Here is a 26,265-nt window from a genome sequence, read left to right as displayed (position 1 = left end):
ATAAGAGTGCCAGAGGGCTCGCAATCAGAGTCGTTATGCAGAGTTTGTTAATCCACAATATACTCTGCATCCTTTCTTCCACATGAGGAACGATGGTTAGAAATAAAGAAATCACCTCGTTAGGTAGGTTAACCATCGTTCCTTAAACAGAATCCATCAAGTCACAGACAGCTGACAGCCTTTAACGTCAATTTCCAACTGTAAACTCCATGCAGAAAAGAAGCTTAATAGTCTGACTGACAATAACAACACCTCACAGAGCCAATTACATTCAATCAACAATCCAACCAACCAATCAGTCAATCAATTGATTGTAATTTCCAGATGACTTGGAGTAGAGGCACAGCAGACAGGTGTCAGAGCGAGCAGGAGAACCAGGGTGTGGCCAGGCCAGGATGACTCCAGGTAGGCCTCTCCTTTAGCCCTGCATGCTCAGCTCGATGAGACGCCCAGCGAACACTCCCATGGTGCCGATGATACACACAGCCATGAACACACACAGCAAGATGTGATCCAGGACCATGGCTACAAACTTCCACTCCTCAGCAGCCTGAGAGAGTACGGGAGAGAGAAAGGAGGGAAGAGAGAGGAGGGGAGAGAGAGAGGAGGGGAGAGAGAGAGGAGGGGAGAGAGAGAGGAGGGGAGAGAGAGGAGGGAATAGGGAGAGAGAGAGAGAGAGAGAGAGAGAGAGAGAGAGAGAGAGAGAGAGAGAGAGAGAGAGAGAGAGAGAGAGAGAGAGAGAGAGGAGAGAGAAAGAGGAGAGAGTAGAGTCAAAATTGAGCCCTTAACATTTTCAAGAGAATTTGTTTTTGTATTACCCCCACAACATTAAAACATGAAGAGCTCGAAAGACAGACACAAAGACAGACAGACTCAGCACAAAGACAGACTCAGCACAAAGACAGACAGACTCAGCACAAAGACAGACTCAGCACAAGGACAGACAGACTCAGCACAAAGACAGACAGACTCAGCACAAAGACAGACAGACTCAGCACAAAGACAGACAGACTCAGCACAAAGACAGACAGACTCAGCACAAAGACAGACAGACTCAGCACAAAGACAGACAGACTCAGCACAAAGACAGACAGACTCAGCTCAAAGACAGACAGACTCAGACATGAGTTCTATAAATGCTTCCTGAACTCTTATTCTTACATTGTTGGACTCTTCATCAGACTTCATGGTCTCTGCGATGTACTTGACCCCCTCAATGGCGCTGCGGACGTCCGAGTTCTTGGTGATGGGGGACTGGAAGGTGACCGAGGCAGGGGCAGGCTTGCCCGAAATGTCGGAAATGTCAAAGTCAGCCAGGAGGATCCTCTTCTCCTGCCTGTCCCTGGACGGACGGTTCATAGTCGAGAAGAACATGAAATTGGGGATGGTGTCGATGAAAATCTGGAATTTAGGAAAATACATTGTAATGAGTAACACAATGTCATGTAGAGTACATCAATTAATGTAAATACATTGTCATGTCCCTTGTAGCTCAATTGGTAGAGCATGGCGTTTGCAACACCAGGGTTGTGGGTTCGTTTCCCACGGGGGACCAGTATGAAAAAAAAATGATGCACTCACTAACTGTAAGTCACTCTGGATAAGAGCGTCTGCTAAATGATGTAAATGTCATGTGTAACACAAAGTACTGTACATCAATTACTGTAAATACATTGTAAAGAATAACAAAAAGTACTGTACAGTACATCAATTACTGTAAATACATTGTCATGAGTAACACAAAGTACTGTAAAGCACATAATATTGTGTTGAGGGACTAACATATTTTGCATGATAATCAAGATCACCGACATCAACCATAAAAACACGAGTACTCAATGGATAAACTGACAAACCTACATTTTTACATTTACATTTTAGTCATTTAGCAGACGCTCTTATCCAGAGCGACTTACAGTTAGTGAATACATATTTTTTTTATACTGGCCCCCCGTGGGAAACGAACCCACAACCCTGGCGTTGCAAACGCCATGTTCTATCAACTGAGCTACATCCCTGCCGGCCATTCCCTCCCCTACCCTGGACGACGCTGGGCCAATTGCGCGCCGCCCATTAGTCTCCCGGTTGCGGCCGGCTGCGACAGAGCCTGGATTCGAACCAGGATCTCTAGTGGCACAGTTAGCACTGCGATGCAGTGCCTTAGACCCCTGTGCCACTCAGGAGTTGTTAGGCCCGCGTCTCGGGCCTAACAACACCCGTGTCAATATATCCTCCAAACACCGGCTTCGAGGACATTATCACAACCTGACATGGATGGCATTACTGAAATGATTCAGCTAAAGTCAGTAATAGGACAGGCAGACAGACAGATTGCTCTTAACTACTTCCTGTCTCTCAAAGCAGAACCACACTAGAGAGGCTGCTGAGAGCTGAGGGGTTCTAAATCAGTGGTTCCCAACCAGGGGTACTAGGACCCGTGGGGGCACTTGGCCTTTCCACATGGGGTACCTGAGGAGATTCATGAGACCATAGGCTTACTGGTCAAATGTACATGAGGGGGTACTTCAGGAGTACTTCAGGCAGAGCAGAATTCAGTTGGTGGTACAGTAACCGAAAAAGGTTAGGAACCACTGCTCTAAATGGCCTAAAGCAGAATGTCACAAACGCCTGACAAAATACATGACATACTGAATTAGTACCACCAGGTGGCAGTGCAGGCAAGAGAAAACCCCCAAAGCCCAAAGCCCAAAGGAATACACAGGGAATTTGGGGGGAGCCTGACCAGGACTCAGACCTGTTTCCCTGCAACTGACAGTCCAACGTCACAGCCATTACACTAAGGGGTCTGAAACCTAGGACACCACTAGATGTTGTACTGACATCGCTAAATTATAAATGAGATGTGCTGACATTCATTTTGTCCATTGTACCTAGTCTACTTACTTGATTGATTGATTGATTGATTGATTGATTGATTGATTGACTGACTGATTGATTTATTGATCGATCGGTCGGTTGACATACCTTGCGGACCCACTGGGGCATGGTGTGTGTACTGGGAGAGCGGTGGTGTGTGTTGATGACGATGACGGTGATGACGATGGAGGCTATGACGAAGACCATGGTGAAGAGCATGTACTTCCCAATGAGAGGCACCGCACTGGAGGTGGAGGGGATGAGCTCCACGATGACCAGCAGAAACACAGTGAGGGACAGCAGGACGGAGATAGACAGGGTCATCTTCTCACCTGTATGGAACAGAGACACTGGAGTCAACAACAACAACAACAACAATAACAAGACCACAGTCAGAGACAGCAGGACAGATAGACAGGGTCATCTTCTCACCTGTATGGAACAGAGACACTGGAGTCAACAACAACAACAACAACAATAACAAGACCACAGTCAGAGACAGCAGGACAGATAGACAGGGTCATCTTCTTACCTACAGAGACATGGTTAGAGAAGTCAAACACAACAATACACTTAAGTGATAATGCGTCTCGGGCCTAACAACACCCGTGTCAATATATCCTCCAAACACCGGCTTCGAGGACATTATCACTTTTATACAACGGGTTACCAACATATTCCAATAATAATTGACATATTTTCATTAAAAACGTTATTTTGATTAATTTATTCATACTATTTCATCCTTCCACAAGATATAGTCCCGACACAAATCTAGGGTTGCTAGAGATGCGAGTCCGACCCAGTCGTTCAGTCTTTTTGTCCTATATCTATGGACGTGACCCAGTCTTCAGTCTTTTTGTTCTATATCTATGGACGCGACCCAGTCGTTCAGTCTTTTTGTTCTATATCTATGGACGTGACCCAGTCTTCAGACTTTTTGTTCTATATCTATGGACGTGACCCAGTCTTCAGTCTTTTTGTTCTATATCTATGGACGCGACCCAGTCGTTCAGTCTTTTTGTTCTATATCTATGGACGTGACCCAGTCTTCAGTCTTTTTGTTCTATATCTATGGACGTGACCCAGTCTTCAGTCTTTATGTTCTATATCTATGGACGCGACCCAGTCGTTCAGTCTTTTTGTTCTATATCTATGGACCCAGTCGTTCGTTCTAAATGTTCCATTGCCATACTGGCTGGTAATGTTGTTATCCCTTGCTTGCCAGCTGGGCAACTACCGCTAACTTAGAGTCACGTTAAAAAAGTGCAGCCAGAATAACAGCAAAGTAGCTGCATTTGCATTTGTTTAAGCTGTTGACATTTATTTGGATACATCCATAACAATGAGCCAATGAGGCGCGATTTCTCCTGGCATAGAAAATGTGCTCACTCATCAGGACACTGTTGTTCATAACTATGAGACAGCAGGAGATCGAATTTGAATATTGAAACAATGTTGCACATTTTGGAGAGACAGACAGCAAGGTTTATATATATCTCCGCTGTTGAAAACGAAATGTTAGTCTAAAAGAAATGTGAGATAATGTCTAGATGCTTTTTATAGTGGATATCAAGTGTATAAATTGCCTGGCTGGGCTGATGAGACAGTGGATTGGAAAGTCAGATGGAACAGAGTAAATAGGCATTTTAATGTAATAGATTCTGCACAGGCTACACAAACGCCCCACACCGCGTGGCTGCTGCCTCTCTAACCTGGTGGTCCCTACACGCACCCCACACCTGGAGTTCCAGGTCTCAGGCAGCCTCTGGAACTGCCGTTCTGCTGCCAACAAAGCTGACTTCATCCCAGCCTATGCTAATCTCCAGTCCCTCGACTTCCTGGCGCTGACGGAAACATGGATTACCACTGAAAACACTGCTACTCCTACTGCCCTCTCCTCGTCTGACCATGTGTTCTCGCATACCCCGAGAGCATCTGGTCAGAGGGGTGGTGGCACAGGAATCCTCATCTCTCCCAAGTGGACATTCTCAATTTTTCCCCTAACCCATCTGTCTATCTCCTCATTTGAATTCCATGCTGTCACAGTCACTAGCCCATTTAAGCTTAATATCCTTGTCATCTATCGCCCTCCAGGTTCCCTTGGAGAGTTCATCAATGAGCTTGACGCCTTGATAAGTTCCTTTCCTGAGGATGGCTCACCCCTCACAGTTTTGGGGGATTTCAACCTCCCTATGTCCACATTTGACTCATTTCTCTCTGCCTCCTTCTTTCCACTCCTCTCCTCTTTTGACCTCACCCTCTCACCGTCCCCCCCTACTCACAAGGCAGGCAATACCCTTGACCTCATCTTTACTAGATGCTGCTCTTCTACTAATCTCACTGCAACTCCCCTCCATGTCTCCGACCACTACTTTGTTTCCTTTTCTCTCTCGCTCTCCTCCCACACTACTCACTCTGCCCCTACACAGATGGTAATGCGCCGCCGCAACCTTCGCTCTCTCTCTCCCACTACTCTCTCCTCTTCCATCCTATCATCTCTTCCCTCTGCTCAATCCTTCTTCCTCCAATCTCCTGATTCTGCCTCCTCAACCCTCCTCTCCTCCCTTTCTGCATCCTTTGACTCTCTGTGTCCCCTATCCTCCCGGCCGGCTCGGTCCTCCCCTCCAGCTCCGTGGCTTGATGACTCATTGCGAGCTCACAGAACAGAGCTCCGGGCAGCGGAGCGGAAATGGAAGAAAACTAAACTCCCTGCCGACCTGGCATCTTTTCACTCCCTCCTCTCTACATTTTCTTCATCTGTTTCTGCTGCTAAGGCCACTTTCTACCACTCTAAATTCCAAGCATCTGCCTCTAACCCTAGGAAGCTCTTTGCCACATTTTCCTCACTGCTGAATCCCCCCCCTCCTCTCTCTCTGTGGATGACTTCGTCAACCACTTTGAAAAGAAGGTCGACGACATCCGATCCTCGTTTGTTAAGTCTAATGACACTGCTGGTCCTACTCACACTGCCCTACCCTATGCTTTGACTTCTTTCTCCCCTCTCTCTCCAGATAAAATCCTGCGACTTGTGACTGCAGGCCGCCCAACAACCTGCCCGCTTGACCCCATCCCCTCCTCTCTTCTCCAGACCATCTCCGGTGACCTTCTCCCCTACCTCACCTCGCTGATCAACTCATCCTTGACCGCTGGCCATGTCCCTTCCGTCTTCAAGAGAGCGAGAGTTGCTCCCCTTCTCAAAAAACCAACACTCGATCCCACTGATGTCAACAACTACAGACCAGTATCCCTTCTTTCTTTTCTTTCCAAAACTATTGAGCGTGCCGTCTTTAGCCAACTCTCTTGCTATCTCTCTCAGAATGACCTTCTTGATCCAAACCAGTCAGGTTTCAGGACTGGTCATTCAACTGAGACTGCTCTTCTCTGTGTCACGGAGGCTCTCCGCACTGCTAAAGCTAACTCTCTCTCCTCTGCTCTTGTCCTTCTAGACCTGTCTGCTGCCTTTGATACTGTGAACCATCAGATCCTCCTCTCCACCCTCTCCGAGCTGGGCATCTCCGGCGCGGCTCACTCCTGGATTGCGTCCTACCTGACCGGTCGCTCCTACCAAGTGGCGTGGCGAGAAGCTGTCTCCGCACCACGTGCTCTCACCACTGGTGTCCCCCAGGGCTCAGTTCTAGGCCCTCTCCTTTTCTCCCTATACACCAAGTCACTTGGCTCTGTCATATCCTCACATGGCCTCTCCTATCATTGCTACGCTGACGATACACAACTAATCTTCTCCTTTCCCCCTTCTGATAACCAGGTGGCGAATCGCATCTCTGCATGTCTGGCAGACATATCAGTATGGATGACGGATCACCACCTAAAGCTGAACCCTGGCAAGACGGAGCTGCTCTTCCTCCCGGGGAAGGACTGCCCGTTCCATGATCTCGCCATCACGGTTGACAACTCCGTTGTGTCCTCCTCCCAGAGTGCGAAGAGCCTTGGCGTGACCCTGGACAACACCCTGTCGTTCTCCGCTAACATCAAGGCGGTGACCCGCTCCTGCAGGTTCATGCTCTACAACATTCGGAGAGTACGACCCTGCCTTACACAGGAAGCGGCACAGGTCCTAATCCAGGCACTTGTCATCTCCCGTCTGGACTACTGCAACTCGCTGTTGGCTGGCCTCCCTGCCTGTGCCATTAAACCCCTACAACTCATCCAGAATGCCGCAGCCCGTCTGGTGTTCAACCTTCCCAAGTTTTCTCACGTCACCCCCCTCCTCCACACACTCCACTGGCTTCCAGTTGAAGCTTGCATCCGCTACAAGACCATGGTGCTTGCCTATGGAGCAGTGAGGGGAACGGCACCTCTGTACCTTCGGGCTTTGATTAGTCCCTACACCCAAACGAGGGCATTGCGTTCATCCACCTCTGGCCTGCTGGCTCCCCTTCCTCTGCGGAAGCATAGTTCCCGCTCAGCCCAGTCAAAACTGTTCGCTGCTCTGGCACCCCAATGGTGGAACAAGCTCCCTCACGACGCCAGGACAGCGGAGTCACTCACCACCTTCCGGAGACATTTGAAACCCCACCTCTTTAAGGAATACCTGGGATAGGATAAAGTAATCCTTCTACCCCCCCCCCAAAATTGTAAAGTGGTTATCCCACTGCCTATAGGGTGAATGCACCAATTTGTGAGTCGCTCTGTTTAAGAGCGTCTGCTAAATGACGTAAATGTGCCCTTGAGCAAGGCACTTAACCCTAATTGCTCCTGTAAGTCGCTCTGGATAAGAGCGTCTGCTAAATGACTAAAATGTAAATGTAAAATAAGCAAGTTGCAGTAATCCAGACGGGAGATGACAAGTGCCTGGATTAGGACCTGTGCCGCTTCCTGTGTAAGGCAGGGTCGTACTCTGCGAATGTTGTAGAGCATGAACCTACAGGTTCGGGTCACCGCCTTGATGTTAACGGAGAACGACAGGGTGTTGTCCAGGGTCACGCCAAGGCTCTTTGCACTCTGGGAGGAGGACACAACAGAGTTGTCAACCATGATGGTGAGATCATGGTAGAAGACCAGTCCAGTCAGGAAGGAGAACAGCATCCCTACCAGTCAGGAGGTAGAAGACCAGTCCAGTCAGGAAGGAGAACAGAATCTCTACCAGAGTCAGTCAGGAGGTAGAAGACCAGTCCAGTCAGGAAGGAGAACAAAATCTCTACCAGAGTCAGTCAGGAGGTAGAAGACCAGTCCAGTCAGGAAGGAGAACAGCATGCCTACCAGTCAGTAGGTAGAAGACCAGTCCAGTCAGGAAGGAGAACAGCATGCCTACCAGAGTCAGTGGGGAGGTAGAAGACCAGTCCAGTCAGGAAGGAGAACAGCATGCCTACCAGTCAGTAGGTAGAAGACCAGTCCAGTCAGGAAGGAGAACAGCATGCCTACCAGAGTCAGTGGGGAGGTAGAAGACCAGTCCAGTCAGGAAGGAGAACAGCATCCCTACCAGTCAGTAGGTAGAAGACCAGTCCAGTCAGGAAGGAGAACAGCATACCTACCAGAGTCAGTGGGGAGGTAGAAGACCAGTCCAGTCAGGAAGGAGAACAGCATACCTACCGGAGTCAGTGGGGAGGTAGAAGACCAGTCCAGTCAGGAAGGAGAACAGCATACCTACCAGTCAGGAGGTAGAAGACCAGTCCTGTCAGGAAGGAGAACAGCATACCTACCGGAGTCAGTGGGGAGGTAGAAGACCAGTCCAGTCAGGAAGGAGAACAGCATACAGGGGATGATGACATTGACGATGAAGTAGAGAGGCAGCCTCAGCATCAGGAAGTGGTAGGTGATATCCAGGTAGGGCGTGTCAGGGCAGCAGGCGTAGTACACCCAGTGTTTCCAGCTCCTATAGTCCTTCATGACCCACTCACCACTCTCCATGAAGTTACTCAGGTCAGGCCGGTCGTTGTCCTAGAAGGGGGACAGGGGACGGGTACAGGGGACGGGTACAGGGCTAGGGTCACTACTTTACTGGTTCAATTAAGATAAACTTTATTAGTCCATATGGGATGACAGTTATTTTTTCCCCAACCCCTCCGACATACACACACTCATATACACAAACACACGTTATGTTGGAGAGGCTGGTTAAAAGGGTGCGGCTATTTCTATTCCTGTTCATGGGATTGTTTCTATTTTGACTATTTTTCATGGGATTGTTTCTATTTTGACTATTTTTCATGGGATTGTTTCTATTTCAACTCCTTTTCCTGGGATTGTTTCTATTTTGACGGGATTGTTTCTATTTCAACTGTGGTCCTCTGTAGCTCAATTGGTAGAGCATGGCGCTTGTAACGCCAGGGTAATGGGTTCGATCCCCGGGACCACCCATACGTAAAAATGTATGCACACATGACTGTAAGTCACTTTGGATAAAAGCGTCTGCTAAATGGCATATTATTATTATTATTATTATTATTTCGACTCCCTGTCATGGGATTGTTTCTATTTTGACTCCTTTTCATGGGATTGTTTCTATTTCAACTCCTTTTAATGGGATTGTTTCTATTTTGACTCCTTTTCATGGGATTGTTTCTATTTCAGCTCCTTTTCATGGGATTGTTTCTATTTCAGCTCCTTTTCATGGGATTGTTTCTATTTCAGCTCCTTTTCATGGGATTGCTTCTATTTCAGCTCCTTTTCATGGGATTGCTTCTATTTTGACTCCTTTTCATGGGATTGTTTCCATTTCAGCTCCTTTTCATGGGATTGTTTCTATTTCAGCTCCTTTTCATGGGATTGTTTCTATTTCAGCTCCTTTTCATGGGATTGTTTCTATTTCAACTCCTTTTCATGGGATTGTTTTGCACCCCGGACCTGGAACATTTTCAGATGTGCTTTTTGGATGTGCATATACTGCTTTTCAAACTTCTTACCGGGTTGACCACTACCAGGTTGCCGTCGTAGGTCCATGTCCCCAACTTCATACTGCAGTTCTGCAGGTCGAAGGGGAAGTGAAGCACGATGATCTCACAGTAGCTCTTAAAGATGGCCGGAGGGGTCCAGGTGATCATACCTGTGTGCTCCAGCAGCACCTTGGTCTCATGGACGATGGCAAAGTCTCCATCTGCACTGCAGGAAGTGGAGAGGATTGACACGTTAGCATCGGAGTCAATGGATTCCTATGGGGTCTTGCATTAGCCTGCTAAGCTAACCAAAGTCTCCATCTGCACTGCAGGGATAAATTGACACGTTAGCATCAGAATCAATAGATTCCTATGGGGAATTGTATTAGCCTGATTAGATAACCAGGGGTGAGAATGCCAAAAATGCTATTCCAGGGTTGATAAACAATAGCTGAGGTAGCTTAAAGGCAACCAGTTAAATGTAACTAATTGTAATCAAAAAATTTAATCTAGGTAATCCCCAAATGTAATTATTTCATGAGAGGGCCAGAAACAATAAGTATTAATGCTGCATATTCAAAGAAAGGCTCAAATCTCACCCTTCTGGTAAAAATAGTTATAAATTGCTGAGGTGTAGTCACTTTTGAGGACACAAGCTCCAGTACACAGTACAAATATGATAAAAATATAAAACATTTTATATGATGTATTTCCTATTCAACAAAACTGTATGAATAAGGCTTGAAATGACTTATATGCTTTCTAAATATAGCATAATCAAATTACAAAATGACTAATTATAATATTTCACCTTCCTTATAACTGTAAAATACATATTTGTTTGTTTAGTGTTAGAGAAAATGTGCCTATTTTCTTGGTCAAAACGTCTGCCCCCATCGCTGTGAACTTCTCACAGAGCTCTAGTTTAGCTTACTGAACTCGTTAGGAACTCGCCTTTTATCTCATGTTAATATTGTCCATCTATGACAAACAGAAAGTGTTTTTTGTTTAAAATCTATGAATTATTTTAGATTAATGGCTATAAATCGATCTCTGAATGTGCTACCATGATGAAACCACCCTCTTTTGCGCTACGATATAAAGATTGCAGGCATGTGCTTTGACCGTGGCTGTGATGTAGGGTTCAGCCGGGAGTTGATGGACAGTCGGAAAAGTGAATGAAATGGTAAAAGGGAAATCCTAGCTTCTATGGAGGACTAAAAGTGCCACAATTAAATAAATAAATACACCATTAAATAATTACTTAAATGTGTCATTAATTAATTAAATGTGTCATTAATTAATTCAAATTAGAATTAAATACATAAATGTGTAATTAAATGTATCATTAATTAATTCAAATACCGATTCATTTTATGTAAAATACATATATAATTATTTCACTATTTACATTTACATTTCATGATCCTGCATTGCAGTGATTCATGAATTACTTAAAACTGTCAAACTGACCCATCAAAGTCAGTGGGCGGGGCTAACGCGAATCTAGTCTGATCCATTGCTTTGGTCTGAAGTAGAGTAGGCCAACCTGGATAGAGACAATGGAGGATCTCCGTGAACTTTCCAGGGAGTTGGTTAGAGACATTTTAAACTTAGCAGAGGATGTAGAAGCAGGACCTGCTGACATTATCCGGAATTGATTTGTCTTGGCTTGATGCAGAGGGTAACCAATCAGGCGTTAGGTTCCGCCTACCAACTTTTGATGGGTCAGTTTGACAGTTTTAAGTAATTCATGAATCACTGCAATGCAGGATCATGAAATGTAAATGTAAATAGTGAAATAATTATATATGTATTTTACATAAAATGAATCGGTATTTGAATTAATTAATGATACATTTAATTACACATTTATGTATTTAATTCTAATTTGAATTAATTAATGACACATTTAATTAATTAATGACACATTTAAGTAATTATTTAATGGTGTATTTATTTATTTAATTGTGGCACTTTTAGTCCTCCATAAGCTTCAGGTGGTTTCAGATTTCACGTCCTACATCATACAGGATTTTTTTTTTTAAATACTACTGTGTCCGTGGGAACCAGGGCTATCACTCAATGCGAGCCACTTCGATCTACGGTATCCACAGATAGATTTATAAGCGGAAATGTCGGTCGGGAAACCGGTACCTGAACCACGCAGGTCCCCTTTTTAGGATATTAAAGGCCAAATACAGCAGTTTTTATCTCAATATCAAATAATTCATTGGTATCAATTAAGTACCTTATTGTGATTGTTTTCAATTAAAATGGTCAAAAAGAAACAAAAATAGCTTCTTAGCAAGAGCAATTTCTCAAGCAACAGTTTAGCTTGGACTGTTTGAGAATGTTCTGAAAGGGAGGGGAAAATTGAACTAGCTGTTATTGGCAGAGATGTGATGTCAACAGGCAGGCCAAAACTCCATCCCACCAGAACACGCAGAAATTTCAGGTGGTCTTTTCAAATAACTTTTACACTAAATGTGCATTATCATAATGTTCACAATTTCACACTATGAGGTTGCAATTATACTGTGAAATTGTGAACATTATGATAATGCACTTTTAGTGTAAAAGTTGTTTGAAAAGACCGCCTGAAATTTCTGCTTGTAGGCCCATTGCAGTCAAAACATGATTTTCCATATATATAAAAGAAAAATCATGTTTTGACTGCACTGGGCCTTTAAATGTAATCCCCTATGATCTCTATCACTATCTGCACTTCAGGAATAGACTAACTTCTGAAAAGGTCATATCTAATAGGCCTTATCAAGCCAATGAATACTGTATATCGGTCAAGGTGAAAGCATGGACGTGTCCTTACTTGTTATAGAGAACGAGGTCAGGACGCCAGATGTCTGTGGAAGGGATTCGGATCTTCTTAATTCCATTATAATCATCAGGGTTCCACTTCAGATTCACATCCTCCCATATCTGAATACAACAGAACCTCCCATATCTGAATACAACAGAACCTCCCATATCTGAATACAACAGAACCTCCCATATCTGAATACAACAGAACCTCCCATATCTAAATACAACAGAACCTCCCATATCTGAATACAACAGAACCTCCCATATCTGAATACAACAGAACCTCCCATATCTGAATACAACAGAACCTCCCATATCTGAATACAACAGAACCTCCCATATCTGAATACAACAGAACCTCCCATATCTGAATACAACAGAACCTCCCATATCTGAATACAACAGAACCTCCCATATCTGAATACAACAGAACCTCCCATATCTGAATACAACAGAACCTCCCATATCTAAATACAACAGAACCTTCAGATTCACGTCCTCACATATCTGAATACAACACAACCTCCCATATCTGAATACAACACAACCACAAAAAAAGTGTGGTTTAAATTGAAGAACAAAAACTCAACTACATTGAGAAGAACAACACATGTAGGTCAGTGAGAAACCATACCTGTTTCAGCCGCACATTGCTGGTCACAATTTGATTGACTTCATCCTGGCAAAGACAAGGGAAGATACTTTGCATAAGAAGAAGAAGAAGAAGAAGAAGAAGAAGAAGAAGAAGAAGAAGAAGAAGAAGAAGAAGAAGAAGAAGAAGAAGAAGAATATCCAGTCCTAACTAGTCATGTATTCCTCACCACACTAATGAGCTGGATGAGCTGCAAGCCTACAGTCACCACCACTGGATCTTTGAAGTGATTGACAGGGCGGACCACCTTGTTATAGCCGGTGAACAGGGTTTTAACCAGACGAGTCTCATCTTCTGAACACCTGGCTGAACCTGCATGGAACACACACACACACACACACCACACGCACACACTCAAATATATATTTGCTATCTGAGAAAAGCACATGGGGAACTCATGAGAGTCCACTATCCTTCAGTTTCAACCATGTTGTATCCAACCATGTATAAACACATGTACATTCATTATCTCTTAATATAACTTCATTATCTTAAGTGAATGACCATACTTTATAAGTTCTCTAAAGTAAGTAGGCATACTTTAAGCCTACTTGTTGTAGTGTCGGCTTAGCGCTGATGGGGCTAAAGCAACTATGCAAACAACAGTTGAGTCAAAGTGGACTATCAGGAATTCATGACACGTCCACCAAGCATTTATCAGGCTGGGAAAGATGATCCACCAGGGCATGACACGTCCACCAAGCATTTATCAGGCTGGGAAAGATGATCCACCAGGGCCATTCCTATTTTTAGAGACCATGCTGTTAGTTAAGAGGTGTTCTGAATTATCACAAGGTTTATAGACTAGGAAGTTGATATTATCACACATTATATACCTTATTATCACACATTATATATACCTCATTATCACACATTATATACCTCATTACCACACATTATATACCTCATTATCTCACATTATATACCTTATTATCACACATTAAATACCTCATTATCACACATTATATACCTCATTATCACACATTATATACCTCATTATCACACATTATATACCTTATTATCACACATTATATACCTTATTATCACACATTATATACCTTATTATCACACATTATATACCTCATTATCACACATTATATACCTCATTATCACACATTATATACCTCATTATCACACATTATATACCTTATTATCACACATTATATACCTCATTATCACACATTATATACCTCATTATCACACATTATATACCTCATTATCACACATTATATACCTCATTATCACACATTATATACCTCATTATCACACATTATATACCTTATTATCACACATTATATACCTCATTATAATAATAATAATAATATAATATGCCATTTAGCAGACGCTTTTATCCAAAGCGACTTACAGTCATGCGTGCATACATTTTTTTTTTTTGTGTATGGGTGGTCCCGGGGATCGAACCCACTACCTTGGCGTTTCAAGCGCAGTGCTCTACCAGCTGAGCTACAGAGGACCACATACCTCATTACCACACATTATATACCTCATTATCTCACATTATATACCTTATTATCACACATTAAATACCTCATTATCACACATTATATACCTCATTATCACACATTATATACCTCATTATCACACATTATATACCTTATTATCACACATTATATACCTTATTATCACACATTATATACCTTATTATCACACATTATATACCTCATTATCACACATTATATACCTCATTATCACACATTATATACCTCATTATCACACATTATATACCTCATTATCACACATTATATACCTCATTATCACACATTATATACCTCATTATCACACATTATATACCTTATTATCACACATTATATACCTTATTATCACACATTATATACCTCATTACCACACATTATATACCTCATTATCTCACATTATATACCTCATTATCACACATTATATACCTCATTATCACACATTATATACCTTATTATCACACATTATATACCTCATTATCACACATTATATACCTCATTATCACACATTATATACCTCATTATCACACATTATATACCTCATTATCACACATTATATACCTCATTATCACACATTATATACCTTATTATCACACATTATATACCTCATTATCACACATTATATACCTCATTATCACACATTATATACCTCAGTATTCAGACTCTTGTACAGTTAAACTCTTCAATAAGTCCAACACCAAACCCACACTATGACACTGGGACACATACTGCCTTTAACCTTCTACTGGCTGACTTCTAGATGTGTGTACTGGAGAATATTTCAGGAAATGAAGAGTGCTCGTATCCACTTGAGATTTTATTTCTGGGAAGTAGGCCTATCTTCAAGAAGCAGGCATCTCATTTCCGTTTTGCAAAAGCACACGAACAGAAGTTACAGCCACTAACTGACTACACCCTCTTCTACCATTGAAAGTTTTACGTATGGAGATCAATGCCATATCATATATATCTACAAAGTGTTATACATTTAAGTAACTTTGTAACTCAATTCATAACATGCTCTGCATTCTGGTTGCAAAAAACAGACATGCTCAGATTTACACACAGCTATAGATGGAAGGAGGGACTCTGCACTTGCACCTGTCAATCATGCCCTCTCTGGTTTAACTTAAGACTGACTCAAAACTGACTCTGCAATGTTGATATGTTTATTCAGTTTGGGTTGAATAACAAGTGATTCATTTAAAAAGTGTTTCTGATCAATAAAAATTACAAGTAACACACATCAGAAAACCTGGGAAATTACAAAAGGAATAGATAAAGCATGACAAAAAGGTTTTACTTACCTGTTAAAACAACCAGAATCCCAACAAGAAGAGTGTGTCCCTTCAAATAAATCATCTCTTAAATAATATGATTGTTTATAATCTCTAAGACTGTTTATATCTTTATAACCTGGATTGTGTTTTCAACCAAACGGCAGTTGGCTAAACTTTCAGAGTCCTCTCCCTGCTCTGCTCTCTCCTCTGTTCTTCTCTACTCTACTCTACTCTACTCTTTTCTACTCAGTTTTACTCTACTCTGCTCTGCTCTGCTCTACACTGGGCCTCAGTATAATCTTGTAACAGAGTAGATCCTATCCCAACATCGTCTCTATCTGCTTATCTGTGCTCTACTCTGCTCGGCTGTGGTCTCTGGTGCAGTAGGACTGAGCTATTGTTGAACCCCCAGTAGCAGCCAGACAGCATGTGGTACTGGGGAACAGCTGGGAGTGCTCACTGGGAGTATGAGAGGTATTTTCACATGTGCTGCTTGTCCTGTATAGTCAGGATGCCATGGTCTACTCTGTCTGTCGGGAACTCACCAGAACCACAAATGTCCAACTGGGCACTGACGTCAGTTCAACGTCTAGTTTTGATTTACATTTGGTTGAGTTGTCAACTAACGTGAATTCAACGTGAAATCAACAAAAAATGTCACCCTGTCATCAGATATAAATTAGGTTAAAACTTGGGTGAACAAAAGAGAAAATTCCCTTAGATTGATGACTTTTTGCAAATCCAATTTTTCACGTTGATTCAATGTCATCACATTGAATTTTTGTTGTTGAAATGACATGGCAACAACGTTGATTCAACCAGTTTTTACCCAGTGGGGTGGGAGTGAACAGAAATTACTTTACAAACAGCATGGGTATGATGACTAATTCAATTTAATTATCTTTTCCAAATTAGTTTTAACCTTTTACTGCAGTGGGCTAAATCAGGGTCACACAGAGTGATTCTTGTTAGTCTTAAACAAATCTACTTTGAAACAAAAGTATACACCTCACACACATGGTTATGGGCTTAAAAAAAGAAGACACTTGTACAATGTCAGATATAGAGTTTAAATGTATTACATTCTGAGTTTGCATCCCAATATTACACTTCATAGACATCACACAAGACTGAAATATAACAAAATCATTTGACATAGAAAATTTTCTGCATCTTAAAAAAAAGTTTATTAAATTATGAAAAATATTAAGAACATTCCACCCATGAGGCCACTAGAGGTCGATCTGGTCATTTGACTGCAGGAAAGGCTACCGCCGGTGATTCTTTTAAAATTGTAGTTCAAAGGAAGAAAACTATGCAAAGTTGTACATTCATTTGTATGGTTCATTTGTATAAATCTCCTAGTGGTGCTTTGTAATGTGTGTCAGCTGCTGCCATGACACACTGTTCACACCCCTCTTGTTGTCGGAGAGAAACTTTTGCAGGTTTAAAGCTCATTTTCTTGCAATTCTATACATTTGCCATGTCTAATGTGTATTGATGTGATATTTGAGTGACTGAAACATTTTTTAAAAAATGTATGAGCTAGAAACCCTAGCTAAAAACGTTAGCTGACATGGGCTAGTTGATCTGGACATTTCTGACAAGTTATAAATAGCTCTCTAAGGTCTGCAATGACTGGCATGACAAGAGGAAAACTGATGATGCACTACCCAATTCCGAAACTGCACCTTGTGCATTATACTTTTACAACAAACAAAAAAAATTTGGGGGGGGGACCCCCCCGCGCCCCCACTGCCGACCCCTTGCGCCCCACAGTTTGGGAACCACCGATCTAATTAACAAACACACCTATCTTTACATATTGGCAAAAATCTCTTTATCGGACACAATAAATATTCACGTATCTCCAGTATGAAAACAGTATGAGGTAGATGAAATGCGATCAGTTGTCTGTTACCAAACAAATGTAAATGTAAATGTAAAAGTACTCTGAAGGGAGCAGTAACAAAGGGTTCCAGGTCGTCTTAAATGCAGGCACACTATCTCACAACGCCTAGTTAAGTGTTGAACGACATTAATACGAAAACGATTTTCTGAGATGTGCATTGCAGCACAACAGCAATAAAGACAGCCTGAAACTGACGCCAGACTCTGCCTCTAAACACCATAAACACACACACATCCATGTGACCGCGCCGCTCCAGGTAAATTCCCCACGATCTCCCAGGTGTCCTGTTTGGGGTCGTACCTCTCCACGCTCTGCAGGTAGGTGCCCTTGGAGTAGGAGTAGCCTCCGGTGACGTACAGGGACCCGTTCATGGCCACGGCGCCACACTCCATCCTCCTCTCCTTGGTCCTGGCCAGCTGGCTCCACTTATCTCTGTCCGGTTCGTAACAGTCTGTGATGGTGGTCTGACCCCCCACCAGGTACAGCTTGTGGTGCATTGACACCAGGCACAGGCCGTACTCTATAGAAGGGATGGCGAAGACAGATTCACTCATGGATTTAGTACTGATGTACAGAGGTCACATAAATGATCTTTGCTCAAATACAGGAAGGACGACAACTACTTATGTGCATCACTTTATAAGGTGTGTGCATCCTATGATTTCACTTTTTGCTTCAAGAGAGTAGACATCTCTGCATTCACATTTTTGTAAAGTCTGAATGCTGCGCTACAACATACCTAATTGTTTTTCATAATCCCTTCAAGCCTGGGGTAAGTGAGTTATTATCAGAGTTCCTCATGTGGGTGAGCTGCCCCAGAACCTCTGGCTTTTAATGCACTGTCCCATTTTCTCTATGTACCTCTATATAGCCAGGGCTGATATAACAGAGTTGTGTCTCTATAGCTCTATATAGCCAGGGCTGATATAACAGAGTTGTGTCTCTGTACCTCTATATAGCCAGGGCTGATATAACAGAGTTGTGTTGTCCTACCTGGATGAGGACAGGTCGTTGCTATGCTCCATTCATTGACGTCTGCCCTGTAGGTCTGAATCTTATCATAGGTGCAGCTTCCTTTGTAACCATAGTGACCACCGGCCACATATACGGTGTCTCTCAGAACACAGGCCGTAGCGTTCCCCACACCTGTGACAAGGGAAGGAAGGAAGGAGGGAAGGAAGGAGGGAAGGAAGGAGGAAGGGAGGATGGAAGGAAGAAAGAATTGTCACTAAAAGGCTTCCAACATTAAAACTACCATGAAACTCCAGCAGTAAACAAAAACATTTACTGTATGACAAAACTAACAACAAAGGATCAACTGGTCAAGTTACGTAACTGTGTCATATTCCAAACCTTCACAGGCCAACCTACCTTGTACCATATTAGCTACGGGAATCCACTTCCTTTTCAGGGGGTCATAGAATTCCGTTTCCCCCATGGGCGCCCCTCCTCTGTACCCACCCATGACGTAGACACACCCATGCAGAGCCACAGAACAGTGGTAGTACCTCGATGCCAGCATGGGCTGTCCCTGTGTCCACGTATCACTATCACTGCTGTAAACCCACACTGTATCCAGAGCCTCTGTAGTGTCTGTCCTGTAGCCGCCGCTAATGTAGATGTTTGAGCCCAGGAGGGTGACTCCATAGCTCTCCCTGGTGTGGTCTGGCATATCCTCCCCCTGCTGCCACTGGTCCGTGACCGGGTCCCAGGTCTGGACCTCAGACAGAGGGTGCCAGTAGTACCCTCCTATCACAAACATCCTGGAGGTCAGTCTCCTGCTCCTTCTGCAGTGTCCCGAAGGGCTTTTATTCATATTAAAAGCAGGCTTCAGAGCTTGAACAAATAGAGAGTGGATGTCTTCAGTGTTCATCTCCAGACACTCTTTATGAAGCTCCAAGGCAGTCCTGAGATACTCTTCATTCAGGTGTAAGTGGACGGCGTGAAGAAGCTCCTGGAAGTGTCCCGTGCGGGCAAGAGTATCGTGGGCCAGCCACCTCACCACCCCCTCCACCAGCACCTCCTCTTTCAACACCCCGGCCAGGTTCTCCTCCTGCAGGAGGCTCTTCACCTTGTCCACCCCCATCTCCTGGAACTCCTCCTCTCTCACCACCTACGAAAACGACCAAATCACTAAAGACATTTAATACACCTATCTATTGATTTAGTGGAATGACTATCTGCTGAGTTTTTTTTATATATTAAATGGCATCATATTTGATGTGTTTCTGAATATGTACCACGATGTAGGAATAAGTCAAAACCTAAACCTGAACCTATACCTCCTGGAAGCGGCAGAGCAGCACCCTGCGTGCCTCCTTCTCCAGGGACAGACACACATGGAGCTGGGCGAAACTGAGCATGCCCAGACAGTTGTCGACGTCGAGGAGACGAACCAGGAAGTTCTCACAGGCCGTTTTCACGGCTCCGAACTGCAGCAAGTCTGCAGCCTCCAGCAGAGACTCCACATTCCACTGGGTAATGGAGACCTGGGAGGGGGAGAGTTTAGAGTTGCGTCCCAAATAGCACCCTATTGTGCACTACTTTTGACCAGTGCCCATAGGGCCCATATTGCACTGTATGGGAATAGGATGCCATTTGGGACGCAGGAAATAACATACACTATATATACAAAAGTATGAAATTAGTGGATTCGGGTATTTCAGCCACAGCCGTTGCTGACAAGTGTACAAAATTGAGCACACATCCATGCAATCTCCATAGACAAACATTGGCAGTAGAATGGCCTTACTGAAGAGCTCAGTAACTTTCAATGTGGCACCGTCATAGGAAGCCACCTTTCCAAACAGGCAGTTTGTCAAATTTCTGCCCTGCTAGAGTTGCCCTGGTCAACAGTAAGTGCTGTTATTGTGAAGTGGAAACGTCTAGGAGCAACAACGGCTCAGCCGTGAAGTGGTAGGCCACACAAGCTCACAGAATGGGACCGGCGAGTGTTGAAGCGCGTAGCGCATAAACATTGTCTGTCCTCGGTTGCAACACTCACTACCGTGTTCCAAATTGCCTCTGGAAGCAACTTCAGCACAAGAACTATTCATCAGGAGCTTCATGAAATGGGTTTCCATGGCCGAGCAGCCGCACACAAGCCTAAGACCACCAATGCGCAAGTGTCGGCTGGAGTGGTGTAAAGCTCGCCGCCATTGGACTCTGGAGCAATGGAAACGCGTTCTCTGGAGTGATGAATCACGCTTCACCATCTGGCAGTCCAATGGACGAATCTGAGTTTGGCGGATGCCAAGAGAACGCTACCTGCTCCAATGCACAGTGCCAACTGTAAAGTTTAGTAGAGCAGGAATCATGGTCTGGGGCTGTTTTTCATGATTTGGGCTAGGCCCCTTAGTTCCAGTGAAGGGAAATCTTAACGCTACAGCATACAATAACATTCTAGATGATTCTGTGCTTCCAACTTTGTGGCAACAGTTTGGGGAAGGTCCTTTCCTGTTTCAGCATGACAATGCCCCCGTGCTCAAAGCAAGGTCCATACAGAAATGGTTTGTCGAGATCGGTGTGGAAGAACTTGACTGGCCTGCACAGAGCCCTGACCTCAACCCCATTGAACACCTTTGGGATGAATTGGAATGCCTACTGCGAGCCAGGCCTAATCGCCCAACATCAGTGCCCGACCTCACTAATTATCTTGTGGCAGAATGGAAGCAAGTCCCCGCAGCAATGTTCCAACATCTAGTGGAAAGCCTTCCCAGAAGAGTGGAGGCTGTTATAGCAGCAAAGGGGGGACCAACTCCATATTAATGCCCATGATTTTGGAATGAGCTGTCCACATACTTTTGGTCATGTAGGGTATTATGTAGCGCTTTCCTGCAGTCAATGACCAACAGCGCCCTCTTTGGCCTCATGGGTTGTATGTTATAAATATTTTTAATTATTTCATCATTAATAAAAATTATCTAAAAAAGAACAGACAAAAATCTGGTGTTTCTATGTCAAACAGTTTTGTTATATTTCAGTATTCTGTGGTGTATATAAAGTGTAATATTGGGATGCAAACTCAAAATGGAATACATTTCAACTCTATATCTGACATGGTACAAGTGTCTTCTTTTTTTAAGCCCATAACCATGTGTGTGAGGTGTATACTTTTGTTTCAAAGTAGATTTGTTTAAGACTACCAAGAATCCCTCTGTGACCCTGATTTAGCCCACTGCAGTAAAAGGTGAAATGTGAACATCTCAATATTAAAACATTTGACAAAACATGCTACAAAGTAAAAACAACATTGAAGATAACTCAATGAGTTGACACACCATAAGCAATCATAGACGATTCAAGTATAATATTAGGCTATTACATTCATATAACGGACACATAGTCACTCATAAAAAAAACATGTATGGACTCGGAGGTGTAGCCTACCTTGGAGGTGTAAATGTAGTCCACCAAAGACGTCAGCACCTCCACATCTACCCCAGGTAGTCTGATGACACTGTGGGACCTCTCTCTCATATCTGCTGTGAACATGGCTCTGAAGTAGGAGCTCCGGGAGCATAGAGCCACTTTATGGCAGTGGAAGGCCTGCCCTGTAGCGCACTGCAGAGCTATGTCAGTGAACAGGCCTTCTGTGTAGTATTCTCTGAGGGCTTCTAGAACCTCAATGGGATGGGTTAGGTCACAGAAATCATAGGTGTAGAAGGATTCTGCCGACTCCTGTCCCTTAGATGGCATTGTGTTCCTGAAACATGAGACATTAAATATCTTAATGTACCCTTTAAAAATGTATGCCATTGACTTGACACGTCCATGCATTATACATTAGTAATACAGAACGTATGGAGCTGGACTTCCTTGTCCCTTTACAGATCTGGTTACACTGATGTTAAAAGACAGGCTATGGTCTGTAGAATGTAAAGCACAATGGGAATTTGTTTCAACATGACATTTAAAAGAATGAAGCTTGATAGATTGGGTTTATTGCTAAAACATAAAACATTGCATCATGAACCATTTGCAATACTGTAAGCAGCAACACCTTGCAAAAACGATTTACTGAGCACAGATAGTAAACATTCATGGATTTGCAATGGATACAGAGAGTATTTGATTATGTAATCTATTAGTAGGCCTATTTAAAACACAATTTAATCCTTGCATTCACATAGGCCTACATACACTTGCCAGAATACTATTAAATCTAAATAGTCCTGAGTGAAGATCATAAACATAGCTCACTGAACAATAGCCACACATATACCTGGACCTGGTCGACATGGTCTACTATCCTGTTGTTAAAGGATTTTCTGTGTTGGGAGCGGGTCAAAAGGCATCACACGCCCTCAGGTGCAGATCCTTATTTATCCGCAATTCCCTTGGAAACCAACCAACCTGTTAAACGCCGGACAGTCCTTTTAGAAAAAACTGAAATTCCGCTATTTAGTTTCGTTCTCTATCGAGGCTGACGCGGAAGGCGCTCAACTGAGGTTACAGCGCATCCCCGCCGCAGATAGCAGCGCCTCCGATAATCTTACCAGCCGCAAATAGCAGCGTTCGACCAATCACATTCACCGCGCCCCGTCCTACTGACAGCGTATTGACATGAACAAGGGACAGACAGAGGGGTATGTTGGGAGGCAGGGAGATGGGTTCACGGTCCACAAAGCCGCACTGCTGAAGCAGAAACCGTTAGGATCAATTTATATAATAACACTCACAATACAGCCTAGTAGAGACAACAAATAATTGCACTGTTAATACACTGGACTGTTAATACACTGGACTGGTAATACATTTTTCACATAGATAGTACCCTAGTAAAAAGTGATGCCAGTGTATTTCATTGACTGTACATCCTAGCCTATATATTTGACCATAAACGGTTATAACATGTAGTTTACAGGTGTGCTTAGTTTTTTCATTTTCTGTCTACTGGGTTCTGTATCTTTCTACATGAGCTAAAGACAAAAAGAAGCACAGATTGACATTCATTTGCATCTGAACCTGAGACAGTGACGTGATACACAGTTCCACAGGGTCACACAGATTTAATATATGATCTTAAAATACTTTTCAAAACAGGACAAAGACACAATCACAATCCTTCCCTCTCAAGCATTTGGTACACTTCTTTTAGTATGAGAAAGAGCACTATTAGGGTGACTGACTGTAACCTATCCCTGTGGTTGAACACATGCTTTCAGTTCAATCAGGATCTCTTTTCCGCTTGTCCATCCTACGACTCTTGGGTTCGATGAACCCTCTCCTTGTTGTGCACTCTGTCTAGAGAGCAGCCTCTCCAAGGTGTAACCCTTTCTAGGGAACACCACATCTCCTTCCCTTAGACTGTTGGAAGGGCAAAGGTCGTTCCCTCCGTCCCCTACATAGAAAGTTCTCTGATACTCTACCCCTCCCTTCAACTGCCCTGCTAGGAAATCAGCCAGCACTTTCCTCTTACAAAGATTGACAGGGCACTGGCTACACTGGTGAGAATGGTAGCATTCTATCTCCATGTATCCACGCTTGTCAAACGTAGCTGGGTTGGTGAAGACTTGGTTGACAGCGGCTTGAACCCCAGCCACTTGCAGTATCCAGTTGATGAACACTGTGTTTGAATCTGAGATGATGATGCAGTCGATGTCGTTCTTGTTACTCACAATGAATGTCAACAGTTCAATCATTCCATCTGTAAACGGTATGGTCTCCATGACACTTCGGACTGTATCAGGGCTGATGTCCTGGTCTCCTATATAGGACATGACTCTGCCCATGTACTCTGTCCAGTGTCCCTTCTGGTAGGAGTTCTTGACCAGGTCTGGCAGGCATTGGTCTGGGATACACTTAATGACCCAGGTGTCACTGTTGTCATCCACCAAGGTGTGGTCGAAGTCAAACACCACCAGAGTCTTCATGATGATTCTCCTCTGCTGCAAAACAGTGGTAGAAAAGGTTTGTTAGAAGGGACATGGACAGGCAGCCAGAGACACAAAGAGAGAGGGGGGGGGGGGGGATTTGTGACCTGTTGCCACAAGAAAAGGGCAACCAGTGAAGAACAAACACCATTGTAAATACAACCTTTATTTATGTTTATTTATTTTCCCTTTTGTACTTTAACTATTTGCACATCATTACAACACTGTATATAGACATAATATGACATTTGAAATGTCTTTATTATTTTGGAACTTTTGTGAGTGTAATGTTTACTGTTTATTTTTTATTGTTTATTTCACTTTTGTTTATTATCTATTTGACTTGATTTGGCAATGCAAACATATGTTTCCCATGCCAATAAATACCTTAAATTGAATTGAGAGAGAGATAATTTAATTGAGAGAGCTAGGAGAGAGAGGGAGGGGGCAGACAGACAGACACAGAACAGAAATTGAAAGAGGCTAGTGACCAAACAGTATGTATCTAGCTAGCTACAGTATGACTAAGAGTGTTCTTTGGACTGACTGCTGACTGGCTAGCAACTGGCTAGCTAAAAATCCATCTATCACACACCAAGTAGCTAGCTCCTTTTAAAGCGTTCTAAACAGTAGACTGCTTGTCAAATAATCTATTTATCAATGTGTGTATTCACTTAGGATCTTACCCCACACTTTTGTCACACCGTTTACACAAATTTAAGTTCAGATGCGTGACATCGTCGGTTTGATCTTTAACACACACTGGAGATATGCCGCGTTCGACACAACTGTAAACTGGGAACCATTGAGCTACAGATAGAATAATGAGACGCATATTCCACCGGATGTATAAATGTGAAGCATCCGCTTGGCGTTTCCACTCACTACCAAATATGGTAGTGAGAGGAAGCCCAGTGGCCGGCCGTGGGAGCAGATGGAACGAGATGGATTTTGGCCGATATTCTGCACATTTTCTCATCGATGAAACATTTGATCTCAATACAGTTTTCTGTTCCCAAACTAAAATCTGTTACGAACAGAGTTGACTAAGTTTTGTAGACTTTACCCTTTGCAAAAGTTTTACAAAATTCGTTGTTTGAGTGCAAAGGCGAATTGAGTTATTGCAGACGTTCTCATCACAGACTAGGCGTTCCCAAATGGAAATATGCACATATATGCTAGAACGCGCCAATAGGATCTCTGGCTCGTGCTTGGCTCTGCCCACCTCTTTGCTTGTTTACATTTACGTCATTTAGCAGACGCTCTTATCCAGAGCGACTTACATTCAGTTTCATACTTTTTTAATGTTTTCATACTAGCCCCCCATGGGAATCGAACCGACAACCCTGGCGTTGCAAGCGCCATGCTCTACCAACTGAGCTACACGGGACTTGTTCTGCCTACTATGAGTAATTTGTTCCCATTTGAAACGACAGGCTGTGGTCTATCTTGGTTTAGTTACCAAAATCTTTGACTGATCTGCTTGGAACTCGGAAATCTCCGATTTCAGTGCGTCCAAT

General features: G+C 43.3%; 3 protein-coding genes across 4 annotated transcripts; all 3 read right to left on the bottom strand.

The window, feature by feature from the left end:
- Positions 1 to 418: 418 nt before the first annotated feature.
- LOC311109574 (acetylcholine receptor subunit alpha) lies at positions 419 to 16,040 on the bottom strand (the record flags this gene model as incomplete). The annotated part of the gene is made up of 9 exons (XM_084152497.1): positions 419 to 550; positions 1,162 to 1,401; positions 2,986 to 3,209; positions 8,538 to 8,775; positions 9,741 to 9,936; positions 12,541 to 12,650; positions 13,168 to 13,212; positions 13,355 to 13,497; positions 15,986 to 16,040. 9 exons carry the CDS (start codon positions 16,038 to 16,040, stop codon positions 419 to 421), a joined length of 1,383 nt encoding a protein of 460 aa, XP_084008623.1.
- A 2,039-nt stretch (positions 16,041 to 18,079) lies between these two features.
- Positions 18,080 to 22,571, bottom strand: LOC311109609 (kelch-like protein 23; the record flags this gene model as incomplete). The annotated part of the gene is made up of 5 exons (XM_084152538.1): positions 22,260 to 22,571; positions 20,153 to 20,359; positions 19,242 to 19,983; positions 18,864 to 19,016; positions 18,080 to 18,390 (listed from the first exon to the last, which is right to left on the bottom strand). The coding sequence occupies exons 1-5, from the start codon at positions 22,566 to 22,568 to the stop codon at positions 18,080 to 18,082; spliced, it is 1,722 nt and encodes a 573-aa protein (XP_084008664.1). The 5' UTR covers positions 22,569 to 22,571.
- Positions 22,572 to 22,791: 220 nt separating this feature from the next.
- On the bottom strand, positions 22,792 to 25,557 carry LOC311109587 (pyridoxal phosphate phosphatase PHOSPHO2-like). 2 transcript variants are annotated; one of them, XM_084152516.1, is made up of 2 exons: positions 25,432 to 25,557; positions 22,792 to 24,760 (listed from the first exon to the last, which is right to left on the bottom strand). In XM_084152516.1, exon 2 carries the CDS (start codon positions 24,743 to 24,745, stop codon positions 24,008 to 24,010), a length of 738 nt encoding a protein of 245 aa, XP_084008642.1. In that variant the 5' UTR covers positions 24,746 to 24,760; positions 25,432 to 25,557; the 3' UTR covers positions 22,792 to 24,007. The 2 variants fall into 2 exon arrangements, with proteins under 2 accessions (XP_084008642.1, XP_084008643.1); XM_084152517.1 differs by having other exon boundaries at positions 22,792 to 24,757; positions 25,432 to 25,542.
- Between the last annotated feature and the right edge of the window lie 708 nt (positions 25,558 to 26,265).

The sequence above is a fragment of the Coregonus lavaretus genome (genome assembly GCF_964263955.1).
Source record: "Coregonus lavaretus genome assembly, chromosome: 35".
Classification (NCBI taxonomy): Eukaryota; Metazoa; Chordata; class Actinopteri; order Salmoniformes; family Salmonidae; genus Coregonus; species Coregonus lavaretus.
This window is presented reverse-complemented; position numbering and strand designations above follow the sequence as displayed.

Coding starts and splice junctions, on each gene's coding strand:
- LOC311109587 (XM_084152516.1), bottom strand. CDS start 24,745: ATGAAGACTCTGGTGGTGTTTGACTTCGACCACACCTTGGTGGATGAC.